Source organism: Aplidium turbinatum, chromosome 2 (genome assembly GCF_918807975.1).
Source record: "Aplidium turbinatum chromosome 2, kaAplTurb1.1, whole genome shotgun sequence".
Lineage (NCBI taxonomy): Eukaryota > Metazoa > Chordata > Ascidiacea > Aplousobranchia > Polyclinidae > Aplidium > Aplidium turbinatum.
The window spans coordinates 22,059,419-22,071,102 of NC_137473.1; the positions used below are offsets into that span (position 1 = coordinate 22,059,419).

At 36.9% G+C, this 11,684-nt stretch overlaps 1 protein-coding gene and 1 non-coding gene across 2 annotated transcripts; both read left to right on the top strand.

The window, feature by feature from the left end:
* Nucleotides 1–3,123: 3,123 nt before the first annotated feature.
* Nucleotides 3,124–9,529, top strand: LOC145764986 (uncharacterized). Its single transcript, XM_082576705.1, has 6 exons — nt 3,124–3,553; nt 4,190–4,290; nt 5,616–5,718; nt 7,417–7,480; nt 7,950–8,059; nt 9,102–9,529. The coding sequence occupies exons 1-6, from the start codon at nt 3,141–3,143 to the stop codon at nt 9,250–9,252; spliced, it is 942 nt and encodes a 313-aa protein (XP_082432831.1). The 5' UTR covers nt 3,124–3,140; the 3' UTR covers nt 9,253–9,529.
* LOC145765748 (U6 spliceosomal RNA) lies at nt 6,452–6,555 on the top strand. Its single transcript, XR_014288626.1, has one exon. It is a non-coding gene; the product is annotated as a U6 spliceosomal RNA (small nuclear RNA).
* Nucleotides 9,530–11,684: the final 2,155 nt, after the last annotated feature.

The window sequence follows — 11,684 nt, forward strand, 5'->3', positions numbered from 1 at the left end:
AAAGCTTGGTTTCAGTGAGAAAGATCGTGGAAGAATTCGGAAAGAACATATGGAGATGATAATGAACGAGGAAAACGATTGGGATCAAAATGTGGAAGCCGACGTGGTAACAGGTCCATTAAAGAGAGTTACTCGAGAGGAGGTGACGCAAGCAATGAAGAAAATGAAATCGGGAAGGCTCCTGGACTATCTGAAGTCACTGTGGAAATGATACGCGCAAGTGGAGAGACAGGATTGAAAACAATGCAGGAAGTCAGTCAACGTGTGTTAGATGGAAAAGGAATGCCAAATAAATGGAAGACGAGTGTTAAAAGATCGCTTTTCGTTTTTTTTCTTCTCCAAAATTCATAAAGGTAACCACGGACCCCCAAGGGGTCCGCGGGTTGGTAACCACTGATTTAAGCTATTGATTATCGAGCTTTTATAGCAGCTTTTTTAAACCGTTAAAAGCTTTAAATAGACTAAAAATGAGTGGGCGCCTAAACAGCCGTGGGCACGGGGAGCGGTTAACACTGCCCTCGTGACAAGAAATGTGAAAAACCTTTGTAGCTATTTAGGCTACGACAACTTCTAGCTTTCACCTGTAGCGCACCCAGCATGGGGCTAAGGGGGATCAAGCCCCCCCCAAACCCGCCACTAAAAATGAAGTTTTTGTATGTTCCTCATTTATACATTTTGCTTACAGGTTAGGTATGAATAAGACACAACAATACAACAGGGCTGAGCATTATAACCATATATTTTACATATTTACAAATAGTTTTAACTTAACAGTTGAACGTTTTCGGTTTAACTTAAGCCCTCGTCAGGAATCTGAAAATATTTATGAAAATGCAATGAATTTCAACTTCTTGAAGGTAAAATTACATTAGGAAAAGGCAACTACAGAAATAACTATGAAAAAATTTACACCACAAGGAACATGATACATTAAGTAAACGTTGAAGAGAATGGACGCGCCTCCAGCAAATAATTGTTTGTTTAAATTTGAGTTATAGCGTTTCATTAACAGCGCTTCCTGAATTTTGGTGTCAAATAGGGATTTGCCTCTGCGTAAAATTTTAAATGAGTCGGCAGAGAAATTTCGCTCAGAGCAAAAAGAACACTCCATGATATGGTCTTTGAAGGCACTTTTCTTGAACTCCATAAAGTTCAGATGCTCCCGTACTCTCGTGGTCAAATGTCTGGTGGACATACCGATGTTCCGTATGTCAATGCCGAATCACACGGACATGTAAAACTGTATGCGACATTTGAGCAGAGAGACGAAGGCGTCTGGGACTTTAGTAAAAAAAACAACTAAATTTGAATGTTTTGTAAGTAAGAAAAACGTCCACATCAAATTCATTGTTTACAAAATTAGTGTTTTGTTTCAAACTGTTTTCGTGCTAGTTGTTGTTTTCGCACTTATTTGTGTTGGAAAACGGAAAGCTAATTCTATTTTGTCATACATGACAAAAACGTCTAAATCTATAGAAGATTGCAAGAGTGGCCGTAGGGATGAGGATGCAGATGCTGATGGTGCTATAGTAGCATGGGGTTCACTAAGCCAACTTTTAATCTGATTGAAAGAACGAATCCTGATGTATCGGCAACCGGTGGGTTGTGGGCCGTGAGTGCATTTAAATATTAATCAAAGGGATGGGCATTGGTGTATTGTCACCGTCACTATTGTCACAAATCACTCGGCTGACATTTCTGAATTAGCCCACCCCTAACTTTTTTTCTGGTTGCGCTACTGCCTTTCACTACAAGTAGGCTCGTAGGACAATTTCCGAGTTTGAGGAAAAAGTAAGAAGTTCCCAAGCAAAACCATGCGAATTGAGAAATCAATCCTGTGTCAAGATGTAGAAATCGCTTTAATTGTCATCTTGAATAGAATATAATTACAGCTAGAAATTATGTTTAAATCCATAATGCATATTCGAACGCGTTTAAACTTGCCTTCTCACAGGTTCTGTTACAAATCTAAACATGGAAATGCTGTAATCCGCAAAGAATAAAGCTTCTGAAAAATTTTCTTCATCGAGGATATTAATTGTTCAGTGTTCGACATCTCTACTTCTTTCTATTTTCGACTTCACGTGCTTGGTTATTCACATAGTGATGACATCATAAACGCGTCATGGTAATCCGACGTGACTGTTTTTGGAAATCGCCTTTTTACAAGAAAAGAAGAAGGATGCGTATATAAATAAAAGACGCCATTTCACAATGTAAAATTTTGAGCTGGTTAGCCTTCAGTGGCCGGATATCACGATGAGATAGATAAAAGTTTCCATTCGGCACATCACAAAAAGTAAAAATTGGCAAGGCAGCTGGAGTCGTTATCGTAGCAAAATATAATTATTGTGGTGAGGAGAATGAACGAATGAAGCTTCTTGAGAATTGTTATTATCACCAGTAAGCACAGTATGTTTAGGTCGAACTGAATTGTTGGAATCAACTTCGTGTTAGAATAGAGTATGTGTGGCTCGACTGCCGCGGCACCGACTAGACTAGACTAACAGGCAACGTTGTATCTGGTTTTCATCTTTGCTATTGAATAATGGTTTTTGAATATTTCGAATACCAGCAGAGGTTAAACAAGAACAAATAAAAAAACTAAAATCGCTTCTGTCGAGACTAACCACATCTAGCTTTTAACTTCGGTAAGCATAAACATTTGGAAGCAAATAGGCTATCAGGAAAGTTTTGTGCAACTCGAATTCTTGAAAAAAGAAACGTTGCTGGACTGAACTAAGAAAGAGAAAATCTTTACGCAAACGATTGCCTGAAGCGCTTTGATAAGACGTTCGTATGGTTGTGACCAAGCTGTGGTTTCACTGCGGATGTGGTCAGCGTGAGGGACTTTGTCAGGTATTAGGCCTATCAGCTCATTATTAATATCCCTATCTTCAGTAGCTTATCGATTTCAACGCAAAAGTCGCTTGGCGACTTTTGTATTCCTCAAAGTCATTTTGAATTGTCCTCGACTGTTGAGTTGTTTTGAAGTTATGAGATTATAACGTTGCTTAGTATAATTGTTTCAAAATAGTGGTTAGCAAATTGCCAGGAGGAAGTCAATGATACATAGCCTACGTGATATACGGAGACTCTTGAAGCTTCGCGAAAATTGTGGATAAAATTTAACAAAATTTATGTATCACTTGTTGTGCAGATTATATCAAGCAAAAATTTTATTTATTAATTTATATAGGCTTAGAGAACTGAGCAGAAATATAATGACCCATCAAAAACAAATTTGCATGGATTACAAGACTTCAATATCGAACCACTTTACGTTATTTTCATCCCGAAGCAGTAGAACTTGGATTTTTCTCTTTTTCCTATTGCTATCAGTGAGCATAAGCTCTTCCCAGACAAGTGCATACTTTTTGTGCGACCCCTTTAAACCGGCCACTTGTCGATTTGGAGGCCAATGTTCTTCAATGAGCACAGTCCCCCGATTGAGCCAGAACGGGAATTTTGAGCCAAGCGATTATCTTTGTAGATGTGAAGCTTTCGATTGTTCGGCAATAGGATTTGATCCTGTATGCGGGGATAATGGACAGTAAGTGAAAGAGTTTATACCGGTATTTGATTTATAATTACGAAAAAATGGTACAGTGATTTTTTCTGTGATGCTGTAAGTTTTGAAATTATATCTCAGGATAAAAAGTTGTTGCTTCAGTGTTTGGTTATTGCAGTGTTTAAGTAAATGGCCAATAAATAGGTTTACTCATTTGTTTCTAAAAAAAAGCTAAAATCATAAAAAACAAAACAACCGAAACGATGACACGTTTATTTAGATGTTTAAATATTAAAAAGTTTTTGTGAGAGGCTCGTTTGATGTGAATCAGATAAAATGTCCAAAGTGACCTTTGTTTTGACATTGTGATGACATGCATGGACTAGGTTCTTTATCATCCCGTGGCATGGTTTATTCATTGTCGCTCTGTGACTGTCAAAATCTTTTTGCAATAGTCCCGTGCACTTGATAGTTACAACGTGGCTGCATCGCTAGCAAAATATATTTTCATCGAGAGAAACTACATGCGGCAAATCGAGACCTTGTTTAAAGGGTTTGATATGGCCCGATCTGGAATTCAATCCAAACCTATCAGAATTTGAGTCAAAGGCACTACGCAATCAGCAATTGGGTTAGTAAATCAACGCAACAAATTAGATTAATCTTCAACATTTGTAGAACATACGTGAACGACGCTTGTCGGAGAGCCCAGGAGTGCGCAAACCAGGCGCCGATAGCTCGAACATGCAAAGGAATATGTGGAAAGCCGGACTGTCAAAGTGAGTTCACGTTGAATTAATACGGAATGATTATGAGCTAAATCATTAGAATTTACATTGTCATGATTTTAAAGAACGTTGAGTTAAAAGCATCAAAAACTTAAATTTAAATTGTAAAAATCAAATAAAAAATATAAAATTTTCTTTTATGGACTTTGGCTATGTCGTTCGTTTATACCGATACTTGCGGTATTCCAGACAGAATTTCATTAGTTGTTTATGGTGAAATTTGGAGATATTCTTTTCACTCAGGAAAGTAATACACTAGGATTTCATGCACATTCTTGGGTAAAAGTTGTTTTCTTCTACTGTTCGTTCTTTAAAGGTTGTGGCATCGTAAGGACGTTGAATGTCTAATGTCTATCTCAGTGACAACGATGATAGCTAGAAAAAGTTTTGTTTCTGAGAAAAATTCAGCAACATGAACTGAAGAAAACTGTTACAAAATAAAATCAAAAACTTGAATTTTTGTACTACTGTAAACATAGTGACTAAGTGCACCAACGCGGCATTAATGACACAGCAGTAATTGGAAATGTTGAGTATATTACACTTGAGATCTATACATTGAACTAGCTGGAATGTAGAAATAAATCACAATGCTTCGTCTACAGTATATTGACACTTTGTGTTGATTCTCGTGGCTGTCAGCACAGTGTGATATCACAGACAAGGATTCGCATTGAAATAAAAGGATTTCAAAATAGCATTTCATGCAATTTTTCCAACATGACATATTGATAGTGTCGCTGAAGAAAGCTTGCAAGAAATAAACTTAATAGCTTGGGCTTCTTAGAAAGTGTCGTCATTTAAGTGGATGGGCGGAAGCTGTAGACTACAAATAGTCAACTTTCTTACGAGACCAACTCTACTAGAGCTTTGCTTGCTTGTTTGTTAACCATATAAGCACTACTAATTTTCCAATGCTATTAAATCCATTGGCCTAGAAACAAAATCGACAGGATTTCTTAAAAACGCACCAGTTAAGATATTTGTCTTTCCACTGAAAAATCTCAACAATTCTCTTGTTTCAACATAAAACGTGCATTTTATAGCTTTAGTATAAAACCGATTGGTTTATACATATTATTCAAATACAATGCCTTGGTATTTCAAAACAGAATGTGTGGCTAATAAGTGTATGTCTGTTGTACAAGAAAGTAAACTCTCCATCAAAACTTTATCATTCTAATAAATATAATACAAAAACGCTACGTTGAGACTAAAAACAGTAGATAAATTGTTATTTTTAAATTTTTTTGTCAAGTGCAGAATTGCTAGAATGTGTGTGCGTTGAAAATACGTAATATGAAATATATACACAGAGATAGTGGAAACAACAACTCGATGCCCTCCTAACGAAAGTGGCCGCTGTGTCAACTTTGGAGAGTGTCTAATATCGGATCAGACTGGGGAGCCATATTGCAGGTGAGAAAAGGGTGTTATGACAAGCAAGGTTTAAAGCGTTGTGGCCGCAAGCCATGGTAATGTGCTAAATCAGGGGTCACCAACCTTTTTTGCATGCGGGCCACTTTGGCACTAAGGAGAGCTGTGGCGGGCCGCACTAATAAAATGTTAGGTAGGTTGACTTTTATTCTAGAGAGAAACGCATTTCATACTCAGTATCCAGCGTTACATGTTGTTAATATTTATATTATAATACCGCAGCAACAAAATTAATCGAACAATGCTACTGCCAGGCCAAGCTCCTTTTACAACACTTTTGGCATTTTTAACAATGCCTAATAAACGAGGCCACTTGTTTTGTGCACTTATAGCGAGGCGAGCGGTTTCATCAAAATATTCATCGCCAAGCAAGAGTGGTGTTGTCACTTCGCTTCGCATAAGATATCTTGCAAGTAAACAAGGAAATGTTTGACACATCGCAATACAGGCAACAATAGTGACCTGCAAACATATCACCGAAAAATAGGCTCCAATAACATGGAAAAAGAAACCAGGCACCATGAAACAAACGTTTGTGGAAATCACCGAAAAATCGTAATTCATGAACATTGAACAGTCTTCCCTCTAAAAAAGCAATGAGTTGGTTTTTCATCCTTTTTATGAGAGTCTATAAAACCATCTTTCTTTTATTATAAGACAACTGTCACTTGCGGTGCTTATCAGCATGGCACGAATTTGTTGATTAACAACATTTTGCAGTACTTGCTTCAGCAGTAGGCTACATAAACGATACAGAGAAGATTAGCATAGCTCCTGCGCAAGGATGGCACGCAAAATCATGAAGCGTTCCATATTTCTTTAAAAAAAAAAAAACATTTTGCAGTACTAAGCTAAATATTTTCATAATACAATCAGAAAAAGTCTTTAAATTTATATATAATATTTTGCCAATTTATTATAAATTGAGTTGGCACACCGACCTATTTTGCCAACAAAAACTTGCATTTATAAAGAGAACACTGCTCGTGAAACACAATAACGGTGAAACTCGCACTAGTGTTTACAGGACATTTACAAACTTAAAATAAGCAACCCTATGCTCATAGACAATATCGAAATTCGAAAACAGACGTTTTAATCAACCACTAGGACAGTGTGGTTGGACATCGCATTGGAATAACTTTAAGCAACCCCTCCCCCCCTAGAACTATAATCTGATTGGTCGGTTGGTGGAATCGTATGCAAAGCGAAAATATGCTTCCCGGAAAGTAATTTTTGCCTTTGTGCTCTTTAACTCCTCAAGAAAAGTATTTTTTTTTTAGTTATACAGTAGAATTCGCTTATAGTGACACCTGAAGGGACCGCGGAAAAAGTGTCACCATAACCGAAGTGTCACTATAGCCGAATTCTACTCAACTGTTGCGTATGCAAACGGGACTTTGCAACAGGTGTCACTATAGGCGAAGTGTCACTATAGCCAAAGTCACTATAGGCAAATTCTACTGTACTTGTACGCTGATACCTTCCGTGGGCCGCAGCGATACAGCGTGGCGGGCCGCATGCGGCCCGCGGGCCGCCAGTTGGTGACCCCTGTGCTAAGTCATTCGATCTATTTTCTGGCGTCAAAACATCTATGTTGCCGATGAAAGTAACTGTTAAAGCTTTCCTTTCAATCGCTTCTTTGTGGTGTGAAAATGGTTAAATAAATATTTCTTTCAGTTGTTTGGCCGGATTCTTTGGGGCGAGATGCGAACTAAGACTAATTGATCCTCGGAATTTGGAGGTAATTGGATTTAAATTTATTGAAATTGAAATTTTTGTTTTGTTGACATTGCATGCTACTTACGCTGGTTTCGTTTGAATAAATATGCAGCTTTTGTTCTGATGTTTTCAAAAATCATAAAAGCTTCATCGACCTGTTGAACGAATTGTTCATGTTTGCTTGTATCGTGCATGCCATCAACTTTTCATAATTAGTCGCATGTGTATTAACTAACGCACTGACTTGATTCTCTAATGCAACGTTTGCACTGATAATTTTGCACGGTAGTCCCTTAATCCATCAAAGCTATGCCAGCTCTTTCAAATTTTCTTTCTTTTGATACATTTACATTTCTCAATTGCATTTGCAACACACTCCTTGTCATTTTGCTATGACGAATCACTGCTATTTTCACTTCGACCATGCACTCAATCGCATCACTGATGCAGTTTCTTCTGGAATCGGTCGGTAATCTTAAAGTTTCTTACAGATTCCAACTGGGGGTGATGCGGAGGAATCTACTTACAAAGTTGCTTTTCTTTTTACCATAGCAGCCCTTGGCCTTGTTTTAACTCTTCTAACTGCTTATTGCTTAATAAGGTCAGTAAGATAGCAAAAACTCAGTAACTTTCATCTTTAAAATCTCAACCTGCAGCTGTGCATCAATCCAAACAGATGTTTACACTACTATCTACTCATAATGTTCCAGCCTCGCGTGGTGTAGGTGTTGCTTGTATTAAGTATTGTATTTACTTAACCTTGGTGTACCTGCCTAGCACGTTTCTCGTCCCAGAACTAGCTTGCTGGTTCTGGAATTGGACTAGTCAAATGTTCAAGTAGTTTCAGATGTTTTAAGCTTTCTCACTTTGACCTTGCTACAAAGCATGGACAAAATGAGGAAGCTTTAGACCAAAATGTTTTGTTCGGTAGTAGTTTGTGACACTAGTTTCATAACCATGGCAGCTTGCGTAGCATCCTTTAAAGTCTAAAGAGCAAGGTTACATCAATGCTAGCAATTAGCTGTATTCAATGTTTCCATCCAACTGAGCAGTTAATCAAGCCGAAACTCGTCAAGAGCAAAGCGAACCAATACAACAGTATTTTGTCATGCGTTATTTCTTGAAGATTTTTTTTGACATATTTTCAACACATATTCTACCAAAAACAACAAAAATGAAACGCAACCAATTCCACTGCCCTGGTAATAAAACAAAGCGTTTAAATACGAGACCATGAAAGCACAGAAAACCAAGATGTCTCAAGTCCTGTTAACATTCACGATTGGTAGAATAGAAAACCTATTGGGTAGAATAAAAAAGAGTTACATGTTTCAAACACAAACCTAGGTAAAGTTCACCAATTTATACCTACTACTGCGAATCGTGTTTTGCAACAAGAAACGTCTGTAGCCTACAGTACAGTCACAACGTATAACACCCGCATTATCGTAGATGTAGTAGAGCACTGCAGGTTTATTCGAAATTAATGGAATTGCTTTAGTAACAAACTAAAAGGAATCGATTGGTAAATACCCGGATGTTATTTGGTGCAACAATTGGTTAAACATTAACTACGTATTTCATTCTAGAACTGTTTGCGCTGATTTGCCTTGGACTGAAGTTAACCTATTGTTTGCTCATAGATATCGAGACGCTTTAAATAAAAAGTCAATCTTTCCTAAAGATGACAATAAAGATGTTTGTCAAAGCCAAGAACCAACGGATCGCAACCTGCCCAAGGCACAGGAAGAACCGGGACAGGAAACGACGTTTATTATTGACAATGACAATTAAACAACCTTCATATCATTGTTACGACGTTGTAACGTCATCGTGTGTGAGCGTAGTGTGGGCAACTCTGACATCAGTACTGGAGGAATGCGGGCTGTGTTTCTATTATTTATTTTCGCCCTTTGTCTTGCCTATCAGCTAGTCAGCGAGCAAACCTACTGCTAATGCTTACAAAGTCAATTAAATGTTCTTGATTTTATTTTATTCTATTTTTTTATTTGTTGTGTTTTATGTTCTGTGACATTGCGTTAGTTAATAAATATTTTATTTATAAAGTGAGTATGTCGTTAGTATGACATTAGTCAGTCACTGGTATCTTTTTTCTCAAAATATCACAATGATACCTTGGTAGCCTACTTTACACAATGAAATGAGAGAGGAAGGAAGCGAAGGACCTTTAGAGAACACCAAGTCAGCTTCTACGTCATCAGTATTTTACTGAAGATATTGAAATTACAGAAGACAATGAAATTTATACAAAATTGATGTGTGATATCATGATTTTGCAGTAAGCAAAAACTTAGATTTTACACATCATTTAAACGCGTGAAACTAATGAAACCTTCACTCATGAAAACATGTGTTCACAATACCAGCAGGTTTCTTGTGCAAAAATATTGGAAAAAGTAGAAGTAAGTGGTGTTCAAGTCTAAAGTAGTAAATTAGCAAATGATCGCTTCGTTGTTTATGCTTGAGAAGAGCAGATCTAAGAAATTAAAAAAAAATACAAAGAAAACAACGTCAATTACACCCACAACCCGCTCTCTCAAAGGATCTTAAATGCCCCAAATACAACGAACTTTGAAAGCCAGGATTCGACATGTCATTTCGGTTAGCGTTTTGTGGGAAGACCATCATCCTTGAAAACGAGGGGTAGTTAACAATCATCATTATCATGCTTTCGCGAAGCACTGAATCAGCAGGGCGGGAAGGTTCTAAGTGGCCTGCGTTGTGTTTTTTGAAATGACTTTATCAACTTAATCGCTAACGTAATTTATGACGAATTTACGTTTCGAGAAATTGGCATTTATTGTTTGCTTTCTTTGTCTAACAGTCTATTGTCTCTAGTGCGGGGGTTCACAACTGTTCAAGTTGATTGAATTACATCGCAATACACATTGTTACGTCCATGTCCTTTCCACACAATCTTACTCCTGCTTTAAGAGTCAGTCAGTATTTCTTGCTTCATTGAAATACATCTCATGTCATAGACTCGCACAAAACGATTTTAGCAGTGAAACTGTGCGAAATTTAGTTTCTCGCGCGGGCTTGCGGTGATCGAAGCCAAACGTCACAAAACATCTTGTAAATGTCGACGTATAGTAAAAACTTTGTTAACTTTACTATATCTAGGCATGTTTATTGTTTTTATAATTGTAAAAGAGGATAATACTCATTTCTAAGATTAGAATTTGGGTGAGAGTGTAGTATTATCTTAGACATTTAATAACTGAAGATGGGAGGTGTGAACATGAAATTCTCAGACGGGTAGAAATTGCAAGAACTATATTTGGAAAAATAAAAAAATGTTTTAATCAAAGTTTAAATTTATCAATTCGTCAACGAATATTAAAATGCTATGTCTAGTCAACCCTTTTATACAATTCTGAAACTTGGACAGTGTCACAAAAAATGGAAAAACGGATCGATGCCTTCGAGCTCTGGTCATACAGGCAAATGTTAAAAATTTCATGGAAACAAACGATCACTAACGATGAAGTATTATCCAAATTTAATTCAAGCAAAATTCTCTTACAAATAGTCATAAGAAGAAAATTAAAGTATTTTGGACACACAATAAGGCAAAACTCGTTACAAAGATCATTAATAGAAGGAAAGATAAACGGTAAAAGAAGCAATGGTAGACCAAGAATGATTTGGACATCAAACATCACTAAATGGACAAAATTAAGTTATGAAAAAACAATGGCGCATTGTATCTAACCCTCAATACGAGGAAGGAACTTAATGATGATGTAGTAATTGTCGTAACTAGTAATTGTATAACAGCCATTTTTAAGATTACAAATTAGCAGTAAACACTCAAGTGGCCCGCGCAATCATTTGTAAAACGCATGTGGCCCTTTAGCCAAAAAGGTTGGACACCCCTGCACTGAAGTGTCCCAACTCGCACCAAAACAATATCAGCAATTAATCTTGTCAATATTCTAATTTCCTCTGTACGGACAATGGATGATGACTTCCAACAAGTAAATAAAGCAGCTTGATAACGTTTTATTCGCGTTCATCGTATTGTTTTAATAGCATAAATCATGAAAAAATCGAATGCAAGTAAAGTAAAGGTGAAACTAAATTTTAAAGAGCCAAAAATACATAATTATGTTTCTGCTTTTACTTTATAATTTATCAATTGCACACTACAAACGTTTTAACAAAAGAAATAATTTTTATAAACCTTTACATTTTCTCTTATC

What these genes read in the sequence shown, in the direction of transcription:
- LOC145764986 (XM_082576705.1), top strand. Translation starts at nt 3,141, where the DNA reads ATGTATCACTTGTTGTGCAGATTATATCAAGCAAAAATTTTATTTATT. An exon ending in GTATGCGGGGATAATGGACA is followed by an intron (nt 3,554 to 4,189) that starts GTAAGTGAAAGA and finishes CAACATTTGTAG; the next exon opens with AACATACGTGAACGACGCTT. An exon ending in TGGAAAGCCGGACTGTCAAA is followed by an intron (nt 4,291 to 5,615) that starts GTGAGTTCACGT and finishes ATATATACACAG; the next exon opens with AGATAGTGGAAACAACAACT.